Source organism: Sphaeramia orbicularis, chromosome 24 (genome assembly GCF_902148855.1).
Source record: "Sphaeramia orbicularis chromosome 24, fSphaOr1.1, whole genome shotgun sequence".
Classification (NCBI taxonomy): Eukaryota; Metazoa; Chordata; class Actinopteri; order Kurtiformes; family Apogonidae; genus Sphaeramia; species Sphaeramia orbicularis.
In genome coordinates this window covers 33,746,749-33,759,753 of record NC_043979.1, presented here as the reverse complement: position 1 = coordinate 33,759,753, position 13,005 = coordinate 33,746,749, and the positions used below count along the sequence as shown (strand labels likewise).

Genomic DNA, 13,005 nt, shown 5'->3' with positions numbered 1-13,005 from the left:
TTTTATCTGTGGGAATGTATAAGATATTTTCCAACAATGTGTTTATTGAGTTTTTTTTCCCCAATATTTTTATTGGTATTCAAGTTGTATAATGAAAGGTAAACAAAGTGAATAATAATATACATAAAGAACATGAATCAAAACACACACACACACCCATTCACACCATGTAAACTCGCACCAAATCATACATATACAAATAACATACATATATTCTTATAAACATCTACACATATATGTAAAAATATAATTAAAATACACTAGTCATAATAATATAGAATAAGACCGTAATGATTTGGATGTCATGTCCCTATTTTCCAGTTCATCAAGTTTTTAACAGAAATGACAAAAAAGTGATTTAGAAAAATGAGGTAAAATGAACAAGAAACATAGAAAGGAAATATAAAAATTAAATAAACATGAGGTTTCTTGGTTTAATAAAGTTATAATGACTACATATATGCATTTCTAAGTATTTGTATTACACTCCAATCTGGACAGCCTCTGTAAACCAAAGTGGTAGTGTTTAATGTGCGCACTTAACATGTCTTTAATCCTTTTGTGCAGAAAATATAAGATTTATTGCATACATTTTCTGATGTTTTATACCAGGTTTCATTCAACACGTCAGATGTTTCTAATTGTGCTGCTTCTTGTCATGGGGTCAGGGGTCACACTAAATAGTCACTTTAACCTTAATCTTAAATTGAATCCATTTAGTTGTGTGTCTTTTAAGGCTTTGCACATATTTCCTTTATGTGTTTCTGGTAATAAGAATGAGAAATAATTCAAGATGCAACCGATTAATCAGCTCAAAGTGATTCAAAAAAATCATTCAGCCACAATTTTCCTGAATCAAAGCTTTGTTTCCTTCATTTCTCTGCTGTTAAACATTGGTTCCACTGTTGTGTTTCACACGGACGCTTATTGTGACACACAAAGAAGCTTCAATTCAGGAAAACTGCAATAGAATATTTCCCCTCAATCAATGAGTCAATTAATCGAATCGTGAATTTTTGCATTTGCTTCAAGCACCTAATCGATTAATCAGTTGGAGCTCTAGAAATAATAATGCATGGTTATTTCAACCCTGTAAAAACAACAAAAGTCAAGGTGGCCTGAGACTTTAGCACAGTATTGTACATAGATTACATAATAAAAACATAAGTACACATCACATTTATACTAACCAACATTCATCTGCAAAGGTTACATAGAGAGACTGATACTGCCGCAGCAGAACAAAAGAAGAAAAAAAAATACTCTTAGCCAGATTCATCCGTTTGGAATTTGTCCTTGGGTGTGTATATGTAGTCTATACCGGTGGTAAACACTCAGCCATTCCTTTAAAACACTATCCACTACTCGATTAACATATACATTTCTGTGTTAAAGAAACTATTCCCGACACACAGTCTATAGATGTTTTAATTGTCAAGAGCTTTTCTTAAGCTACACAAGTCCCTCTTACATTTTCAATTGTGCCTTTAGTAGAAAAGTAACAATTAACTGAGGGTTAAACTATTTCATGTTCATTAGAATTTAAGTAAGAATCTACAACATCAATGTTTCATTTTCATGAGTAACGAAAAAAAAACATTAACCTCAGAGTGAACCACTTAAATCATATTTCCATCGTGAGTCAGTCACTTGAGTTGGCTAACTACAAGGGCAGTGCTAGTAATCAAAAAACAACCTCTGAATGTCAGTCTGACCCTGATCTGGTCTTATCTTTTAACAAATGTGAGCTTTTCTCTGTCAGATTTTCCCTTCTCTAAGTAGCAAATTGCAAAAACAACCTAGAATTACCCTCAAAACATCCAGAAATGAATAGGGGTATTTATTTTAAAATAACATTAATGATAATAATAATAATACAATATATCTTCACTGTCGGGCAGAAACCTCTTTTGCCCAAATTAGTTATTTTTCAGGAAACTGGAAAAAAATGTGTATATTCCAAATAAATGAATGGAGTTTAGAGATGTAGTGACAAGGCTTTTTCAACACTTGTCATTGGTTAACCCTGTAACACCAAACTTATCATATTTGATACATGAGTTTTGAAGCCCTCTACATGATCAGTTTGATATTTTTTTCCTGAAAAACCTGATGTATACAATTAGATACATGCAATACACAGATAATCCACCAGGGGGAGGAATTCATTCACCAGAGGCCTTTCCAGTGATACTACAAGATTGTCATTAATGAGGAAGGAGGCAGAACTGCCAATTTCAAAAAGGAATTACCAATTTGTCAGACATGTTTGTGTTATGTTTTTGTTTGTTCAAAAATAATAATATTTGAGCGTTGAGACCTGATGTATCAAATATGATCCAAAATTGAAACTCATACATGAAAATTGATATTTGAAAAAAAAAACAAAAACTGGGGGTTGTCCAGAAGGACCAAAAAAGGCTTCAGTTTCAAAGAACTGGAATTTTCTGTCAATGATTTAATGGTTCAGGCTTTACAGGGTTAAATATTTCCAAAACTGTCAGGCCATAGTGAAGACTGACCAAAAGAATCATTTTATGATTAAAAGAAAAAAAGAAAGGACCAAAAATTGACTAATGAGGTTGTCACCTGACAGTGACAATATGCAATTTATTAAATAATTAATGTGTACAACTGCGCTGTGATGTTTCCAGAGTTCAGAAATCAACAGGTTCATTCTGTTACCTGAAGTTGGTACCAAAGTCTTAGTTGGAGACAGATGTACAATAGTGGGGAAAAAAGTTTTTAGACAACCTTAAAATTTTACACAATATCTCAAATATTATCATGAAATATTAGCAGAAAAATCTTGTAGTATTCCCAGAGGTCCATGTCATGCCCTGAATGTTTCAAGGGATGTTGGTTCCAGACTCAGATCCACCCACTATAGAGGGTATGCACGTGACGTCACCACTAGCGGAAGTCACCGTGGTTACTCCGACTGAGTGGCAGAAAGAGGGAGATGAGTAGCAGCTTTGGCTTGAAAACTGCGAAAACTTCAGAACAATCTAAAAAATGGGGAAGAGCTGTTGTGCCATTGATTGCACAAATAGATTTAAAAAGCACTCGGAGCTATCGTTTTAGCGGTGACCTAAAGCCAAAGACAGAAGAAGCAGATGGATCGCTGCAATTCGTAGAAATAACTGGAATCCAGGCAACGAAACCTGGATTTGTGGTTGACATTTCGTGTCAGGTTAATTTATGCTGTATTCTTGTGTAAAATCCTACCTTAAATTCCATATGGTTTTGGCTAACGTTACTTCTTAGTAAAGCTCTTAATGTTAGCATCTGTCATTTAATTCTATATTTCAGAACTGAAACGTTTTTGTCTTCAGTTGTGTGATTCTGAACCTTGTGTTCTACATAATTTGTAAACTAGCTTAAACTGAGGCTAACCTAGTTTTCCAAATAAGGGGGTACTCTAGCACAAAGCTGTTGTAGCTGTGTTGTATCAAGTATTTGATGTTAACTCTACTTAAATCTCCACAGTACCAGTAGATCATCCACTCACTTGGGTCAATACTAAGGGTTCAACTCCAGTAAATCAGTAGTGAACTGTGAGCACTACTGCTGGGCCTTTACCTTGGAAATCACCGCCAAGAAAATATGTCTGCACTGACAGAAAACCTCAAAAACAATAGTATGTTGAATTGAAAGCACTCACCAGCTGTAATCCTCTAATTAACGATGACGAGGATGTCAACAACTCTTTGGCTTTTGTATGCTTTCAGCCTTTGCATTGGGGATTTTCCCAGCGTTGAAATCAGGTTCATATAAATGTCCGGATACGTGATTTCCAGCCACATATCAATGTTCGTAGACCACTTGTTGTTTGGTAGCTTGTATGGATCCATGTCCAGTCCAACTGTCTTTAATTTCACGTTATAGTCCACATTTTTCCGGGTCTCGCTGTAGTTACTGCTATACTCCACCATGTTGAACCGGTTTGTTTTTGCAACTCAGTCTGACCTAGAGGGGCGTGGCCCAGGGGGGAAGTGACGTATGTGCATTCCCTCTATAGTTGTCTTTCATGGTTCATATCATCGTTAGGGTCATTAGTGGTTATTGGGTGCACCTGCAGTGGTTCTCCACACCTGGCTGTTAATTAGTCAGCAGACGCCTTTAACCCAGGGGGGTCAAACTCCTTCTAGTTCAGGGGCCACATTAACCTCCTGACACCCAGGAAATGTCAGCAGAGTACAAGCTTTTTTGTTTTTTTATTAAATAGGTGCCTATATTGGAAACATCATGATGCAACAGTTTTTTCAGATGCAGTTTTTCACATTTTTATGGAATGTCCTTTGTGGTGGACAGTTTTCTTGTCTTTGGTTTTTTTTGTATAAAGCTGTGAAACTCCTGTCCACAAATGTGGACAGAAAACCCATAGCTGGGTCTGAGGAGGTTAATTTGATCTGAAGTGGGCTGGACCAGTGAAATAATAACATAATAATATATAAATAATGTCAACTTGAAACTTTCCTCTATGTTTTAGAGTGAAAAAAGTAAAATTATGTGATGAAAATGTTTACATCTACCGACTATCCTTTAAAACAATGTGAATAACATGAACAAACTGAAATTTCTGAAGAAAACTAAGTGCAGTTTTAACAATATTATGTCTCAGTTTATCATTTACACATGTAAATTGCAACTTACAGACCACAGTGGATCTACAAATACACAAAACATTTAATATTAGGCAGAATATTGGTGAACTTGCACTTCAGACATTTCAAAATGTTCATATTTGTTCAGGTTATTTACATTTTTGTGAAATGATAGTTTGTTTTTGTGTAAATACAGTAAAATGACATGAACATTTTTACATTTACAAAGAGAAAAATTTGGAGTTGTGAGTATTTATGTTATTATGATAGTATTTTACTGATCTGACCCACTTGAAATTAAATTAAATAAAATTTGATTGATTGAGTGATTTGATTGGTTTTCCCCTGTAAGTCGCTTTGGAAAAAAGCGTCTGCCAAATGCATAAACATAAACATAAATATAAATTGGTCTGTATGTGGAACCTGAACTAAAATGATTTATATCTTCCACGGACCAGACTGGACCCTTTGGTGGGCCAGATTTAGCCCCTGGGCCACATGTTTGAGACCTCTGATGTAGAGGCTTTGCAGCGGTGGTGAATGTTGGTTCACAGTAAAACTGACAGTCTGAGGCTCAAACTACTGGAAATTCAGAGCTGTTGAGCACTTATAATGTCTTAGAAGATATGTAAACGCAGCAATAATCTGAGATAATCATTCAGGAAATGTAAGATATCAAGACAGAGTTTTGGCCAAAACACACTGAAGGTCAAAGCAGGAAATAAGAAACGAATGCATTCTGTGATAAAACATCAGCTGTCATTTTGCTAATTCTTAAGTCAGATCTAGAAAACAATGGAACACAGTTATTCAGTCAATATTTGTTCAATGCAGATTGATGTTTATGTCGGTGAATTATGTTCCTCACTGGCGTACGAGAGTGAAAAGGATCCCTTTGGCTAAAAATTGTTTCTCATTTGAGGACTTACTTTTGTGTCTTGATGCTTGTGTGAGGTGTTGTGACAGGATCTACTGGCTGATCCGGGTGTTCAGTTAATATAAGGTTGATTTAGCTGTTCAATTACTGTTTTTTTTTTTTACATCCAAATTTTGTTTGTTTTAGTGTAAATACAGTAAAATGACATGAAAAAGTTTACATTTACAAAGAGAAAAATTTAGAGTTGTGAGTATTTATAGGTTATTATGATAGTATTTTACTGATCCGACCCACTGGAGATTAAATTGGTCTGTATGTGGAATTTGAACTAAAATGATTAATATCTTCAATGTAAATTTTGCATTTCATAAATTCATCCCAGGGGCCAGACTGGACCCTTTGGCGGGCCGGATTTGGCCTCCAGGTCGCATGTTTGAGACCTCTGCTTCAGAAGGAGTTTAAGGCCGTTCCTTAATATCAAGTTCACCAAGTATGGTCCTGGTAAGAACGGTCCCAGAGAACGGACCTCCTAAGGACACCAGTCCGTGTGTAAATGGAACGGCTGCGTACTTATGAACTTTGCTCCCTGGCTCTGCTGTATATCTGTCATCGGATAAAACTTTGTGATCTTTAATTTCTAAACTTTTTACTATTATGAAACATTTATTTTAAATCAGGGGTCACCAATCCTGGTCCTCGAGGGCCGGAATCCTGCATGTTTTAGTTGTATCCGTCTTCCAACACACCTGATTCAAATGATAAGCCTCTCATCAAGCTCTGCAGAAGCCTGATAATAACCGTCAGGTGTGCTGGAAGAGGGAAACATCTAAAACATGCAGGATACCAGCCCTCAAGGACCAGGATTGGTGACCCCTGTTTTAGATGTTTACAGCGGCCCGGGGGCAAAATTCAGCCTGCCAAAGGGTCCAATGAATGAAGGTGGGATGAATTTGTGAAATGCAAAAATTACACTGAAGAAATTAACAATCAGTGGTGTCAAAATCATTTTAATTCAGGTTCCACATACAGACACATACAGTCCAATTAGATTTGAAGTGGGTCAGAACCAGTAAAATATTATCATTCTAACCTATAAATAATGACAAACCCAAATTCTCTCTTTGTGTTTTTTGTTGTAAAAAAAGTAAAATTACATGAAAATGTTTACATTACCAAACTATACTTTTACAAAAATGTGAATAACCTGAACAAATATGAACAAACGGAAATGTCTTAAGAAAAGTAAATGCAATTTCACCAATATTCTGCTGTTACTAAATGTTTTGTGCGATTGTAAAACACATGCGTAAATGATAAACCAAGGCATAATATTGTTAAAATTGCACTTGTTTTTCTCAAGACAATTCAAGTTGTTCATGTTATTCAGATTTTTAAGGAAACTTTGTAGATGTAAACCTAATTATAAAATAATTTTACTTTTTTCACTGTTGTTATTTTACTGGTCCGGCCCACTGGAGATCAAATTGGGCTGAATGTGGAACTGAACTAAAATGAGTTTGACACCCCTGATGTACATCATTGTGATTAAAAGTGACCAAAATAATCACGAGTGTATGTATTTCTGTACATATGTATTTTCCTCCAGCGATAAGGTGCTGTGCTAGAAAAATTGGCAAATAATCCTTAAAAGTGCTTGAAAAGTGCTTGAATTTACCTTTGAATAATGTGTGCTAACCCTGCTTTACCTGCAGTGTGAACATAGCATTAGATTCCTTTTCTGTGTCGCTATGGTAACGCTCCTTTCCAGTCTCTCTTTCATTTTTATTGTTTTGACCTCATGTTTGTGGAAATGTCATGTAATCTGTCTTTATATTGAGTGTTTAGATGTGGAGTGGGTAAACTGGAGGTAATAATAAAAGAAATGACATGGGTTTGTTTTCAGGGAGAAGAAGAAGGAGCAGGAAAGAGACGAGCTGTGGAAGAAGCTGGACGAGCTGCGACTCAGTAACACGGCTCTGGTACAAAACAACAGCCACGGCCTCCACAACAACAACAACAACAACAACAACAACAACAACAGTAACAATAATCCCTGCGATAACCACGACGACAGCTCCGATACCGTCGCTCCTGTCGACGCAGACGCTCAAGATCCAGACGTCAGCGCGGCGGCGGAAGCGGCTGACGACGGCGGCAGCAGCCCATGTGCCAAATGACACCGGATGTCACGTTTTTACGCCGCAACGGTTTGACACCGCGTTACAGACTGTCAGCGGAGAATTAACCTTGGACAGACCAACACAAACGACACCTCAGCAGTATGTTAAATCTACTTAGAGTGACATAGAGTGCCAGCGTTTCTTTGGCAGGAGATATATATTTCAACTTAAAACTATTTTTGGATGTTCAAGTGTGGCTGCAGTATCTTGTTTATTTGTCTGATCAAAGATTTATCCTTTCACGTTTAGTTTCTTAACTGAAAATGATTTTGTTTTTCTTTTTTTTGTTATATTCATGGTATGATAAGCGGGAGGGGAGAAAATAATGACTTGAATTTGATGTTTCCGATTTGTGCTGCACTTAGACGAGCTGACTAGCTATTTAAAGATGTCTATTTTTTAATGTGCTATCTTCATCGCTGCCAACACACGGGTGCAAACCTTAAGGAAGAAGGGAAAACGGAAGACTGGGGGGGGGGGGGGGGGTATTCGGGGGCAGACGGGACCAGACCCATAGTGAAATCATGTAGTTTAACGCTGTCTTTAGTCAAACATGGGGGGTGAAAAACCAAGATGGCCGCCATTTCCTGTTAGAAATAATAAGGAAAAAATACCCCCATGTTTATTCAAGTCCCGATGAGTTAAAACCTGCTCACTTTTAGAATAAAGTTAATATTTGTGATTATTTTTCAGGTGTTAAATATTTTCTATCTGGACAAAACACCTGCATTTATGAGGAAAACAACAGTAGATAAATATCAGTAGATAAATATAAGAAAAAAAACACATACAGTACTATATTTTTCCAAAGTATTGTCAGGTTAAATATTTTTGAATTGCTTTTCCAGAGGGAAAATGACGGGATGCAGGAGTTGTGTGTGTATATTTGTTTGTCGAGTGTGTAAATGAGTGTGTATATATACATATATATACGTTAGATCGGAGGCTACTTAAAGGGAAATGCCACTCAGTGTATGATTTAATGTACAGTTTCACGCTTCTGTGGACTAGGAAAGAAAAGACGAACAGAGAGCGAAGACGTGACGTTTGTCTTACAACTTATCTAGTATCTGACAGATGCACAGGAGGCCGATTTGTGTTTGTTTTTTTGTTTGTTTGTTTGTTTTTAAATATCTGAAAGACACGATGTGACATAGTGATATCATTACCGAAGAAGAAGAAAATGAATTTTTAAGAAAGATATGCCCACACGTCTTTACCATGAATGCCTGCCTCTCCAGATTGAAGAACCTCATGAACGCTGTAGTTTCCAGTTCGTGGTGTTTATGGACTTGATTTAATTTGACTGCCGTAGAACACACACACACACATATACACAGGACTGTGGGAGAAGGTCCTGAATCCACTGGTGTTCCCTCCGAGTGTCTGCTCTGTACTTTTAAGTTCATATTTTAGTCTTTCTGATGCCTTTCTGTCAGTACAGCATTCCAGTCTCTGTGCGTGGGGAACCTGTTTTGTAATCGCAGATCTTATTTAGGTTTCACCATCAAATAAAGTCAACTTTATCTTTATACTTAACGTGTGATCTGGTCTCTTTTTTTTTTTTCTTTTTTTTTAAATCCCAGCTGAGTTGTAGTACATCATAAGGGTCAACAGGTGGTGCAAGGTTATTTCTGTGTTTCTTTAGCCTCAGTATGGTTACAGGGTGCTTAGTGGTTGTTAGTGGTTATTGGGTGCACCTACACTGTAAGACTGGATAAGTTGTGTTTACTTAAAAAAATTGAGTAGACCGGTTGCCTTAAAAAATTTTAAGTAATGAAAACTTGAGTGTATTAAACTTAAATGCTTGATTTGAATGGAATTGCTATTTTAAGTACTACACTCTTAATACCAAGTTAATTTAACTTAAAATTTGTGGCAATGTCAATTGCTTTGTATAATCATTAGACTTAATATCATTAGCTCATTGTACTCAAATTCAAACTGATTCAAATTAAACCTTTTACAGTATGAATTGCTTAAATTATTGTACTTCATATAGTGTAGTGTGGGTGGACTATAGACAGGAAGTACATGAAGGTTGTCCATACAATGAATGTCATAGATATAATGTAGTGTCAGGTTTTTCATTGATTTAATGCATGTTGAGATGAACAGGAAACCCTTTGTTCGACCTAGGGCTCTGACTCATGGTACAGCTCAACAAAAATACAGAAACAAACACAAACTAGAAAAGCACTCGGAGAGCACAGACCTCCGCCAAGGCTGATCAGTGGCCCCCCCTGTGGGCCCCCCCCACGCCAAGGAGGTTATGTTTTTGCCAGGGTTTGTCTGTCTGTTTGTCTGTCCGTTAGTGTGTAACATAACTCAAAAAGTTATGGACAGATTTTGATGAAATTTTCAGGGTTTGTTGGAAATGGGCCCCCCTGTGGGCCCCCCCACCCCTGATCACCACCAAAATTTAATCATTTCTTCCTTATCCCATTTCCAACAAACCCTGAAATTTCATCAAAATCTGTCCATAACTTTTTGAGTTATGTTGCACACTAACGGACAGACAAACAAACAAACAAACCCTGGCAAAAACATAACCTCCTTGGCGGAGGTAAAAAGCTAATAAACATGGCCATACACATTAAGTTAAAATGAACACACACACCACAACCCCGCTGAACCCCTGCACATAAAAAGAACACATTTTCAACAACATGCCCAATACCCACAATGCAATGCAAAGATAAAAAGGTGTGGTCATGACTAAAACTTAGTGATTTAAATCCATTCAGCTTCAACTTTTTCGTACTTTTGACTATGTCTACAAATTAGTAGAATATACTTAACATTTTATAGTAATGGAGTAAAACTGAAATCATTTAAGTACATTGTAATTAAAGAATTTTAATAAATACAAAGTCCAGGCTTACAGTGTATCATGGTTCGACAGGGTGCTAGTGCAGGTCTTGAAAGTAGGGCTGCACAATTTTGGCAAAAAAAACAAAAAAAATCCCATTTTTTTCCTCTAAAAACTCGATTTTCGATTTCAGTTTCAATTTTTGGGTAAAACTACAAGGCACTGCTCTGACCTCAAATCTGTGATGGTATCACGTGATGAACCCACAGAAGTTTATTTTTTCTTAATTAAATCTTTATTAAATGAAGTAGAGTATACAATGTATACAACAAGAAAATAAAATAAGTTTGCCAGGGGGAATACACTATAATACAATGTCCAAATCAGAGCAAATACTTATGTTTTTTATAGCCTTTTCGGTTCCAGATTTATCAAACAGCTGTAAATAAAGTTCAACATCTTTCAAAAAATAAATATTATTTGGTTTTGTGTTACAGAACTTAGATTTGTGAATGAAAAATTTAGCAAGTAAGAGAACTAAATTATTTAAAAAAAAAAAAATTTTTTTTCTTTTTTCTTTTTTCTTTTTGGGGTATCTGGCCCACAGAAGTGATACCAGTGTAAGTCAGTGACAGGCATCAGTCGTGTGTGTGTGGACCATGTTAATATGAGTGATCCACATGCGGTTCTATTTAAACTGGGGGTTCCGTGCGTGGAACAGACCGACCCAGGACACACTGGAGGGATTCTATCTGTGGAGCTGGTGCATGTGTGTGGGCACAGGGCTGTGTGGGCTCCTCTGCTGAGGCTGATGACCCCGAGACCCGGACCCGGTTCGGAAGAAGACAGTATGGCACGGATCCGGGACAATGTAAGATGAATGATCCGCATGCAGTTCTATTTCAGTTGCGGGATCCGTGCGTGAAGCCACGGCTTATATTGCAGAAGTACTGTGGGCTCATGAACACATTTAAAGTCTGGTCATTACACAGACAGCTGTCACTGATAGGAGGAGGAGCCTTCGGGAGCCCGCAAGCGCGCGGCCTGGAGGCACGAGAGAGATGAAATTGGTTTTACGATTTCCCTTTTATAAAAATCGTCCTAATTAAAAAAAAATCCAATTTCAATTTAAAATCGATTAATCGTGCAGCCCTACTTGAAAGTTTTAAAAAGTATGGAATTTTGAAACACTAATTTTGTGTGAACGTCTTCATAAAGTATGGAAAAAAGTTCCTTCCATAGTAGAATTTTAGAATTTGCTCAAAGGCACATACAGTTAGTTTTATTTGGAGCACATAGACTCATCAGATAAAGAACCATACCACATGGTCAAACCAAATTTTTCTGCACTTGAAAAGGAGCGGGAAGAAGTATAACTTATAAACTCCCATTCCCTTTGTACAAACTAATAATTAAATCAATTCTGCTTCCTTTGCTTCGTTAACACACTTTTTTTTCTGTATATTTTTCCAATAACACAAAACATCCGTACAAACCATTCACACACACTTTGCATAATCAGATGTTTTTAATATAAACTTACACCGATCAGCCATCATATAAATTAATATTGATTACTTCATTCCTACAGCATGTGTCAGTGGGTGGGGGCAGCAAGTAAACATTTAGCCCTGGAAGGTGGTGCGTTGAAAACAGTTTGTACAAGGATAAAATGAGCTGTTGATAAGATATTAATAATAGAAACATGGTGTGAATACAGATGAGCACATGCATACCTGGAGCACATGGAAACCATCCACTGTTTACATGAAGTGCAGTGAACATTATTAACCATTATTAACAGCTCTTTAATAAGCAAATTTAATTAACAAAATCCCAGCCCCGTTATTAAATCAATCATCTGATTTATAAACAGCAGTTCCTGTGACTGTCTCAGTTATTACGTAAGAATCATTCTCTTAAAACTATTGCAAAAAAACTCATAAATACCAATGTTTTCATGTGTAATAATACATTTGAAGTGTTAAAACTTTATTGTTGATATATTACTATTTTCCTCCCAGGTAATACAAATTTATTCCTATAAAACAGGACATTTTTCTAGAAATACTGTGACTTTTTCCTCATAATGTGATTTTTTTCTAGAAATGTTATAACTCCAATAATATTCCAACTTTTTTCACATAAAGCAGAACTTTCCCCCAAAATATCACAACTTATTCTCATAATATCGCAGCTTTTTCGTAAAATCTTACACATTTATTGACATAAAACTGGGACTTTCTTTTTCTCAAAATATGACGTAAAAGTGTATATTTTTCTTAAACTATTACAACTTTATTATTTAGAGTAAAAAAAAATCCGCATACGCATGCAAGATTTCAAAAAATATTCCAAGTTTTTTTCATTTACAGTAAGATTTTTTGGAAGTCTTGCATTCTTATGTGGATTTTTTTTTTTTTTTTTTTTAAACTCTAAATAGTAAGACACACCACGAGTTTCCAAAGAACACCTGTGGATAATCACCAAGAAAACCCAGCAGCACTTCCACTCTGTTGGTTTATTACA

The 13,005-nt window shown here is 36.3% G+C and overlaps 1 protein-coding gene across 1 annotated transcript in view; it reads left to right on the top strand.

The window, feature by feature from the left end:
- Positions 1-9,198, top strand: part of ppp2r5a (protein phosphatase 2, regulatory subunit B', alpha isoform) — a 68,784-nt gene extending 59,586 nt beyond the window's left edge. The window contains exon 13 of the mRNA XM_030127795.1: positions 7,388-9,198. Coding sequence (XP_029983655.1) covers positions 7,388-7,661 — 274 coding nt within the window. The 3' untranslated portion in view covers positions 7,662-9,198. The remainder of the gene's footprint in view (positions 1-7,387) is intronic.
- The last annotated feature ends 3,807 nt before the right edge of the window (positions 9,199-13,005 follow it).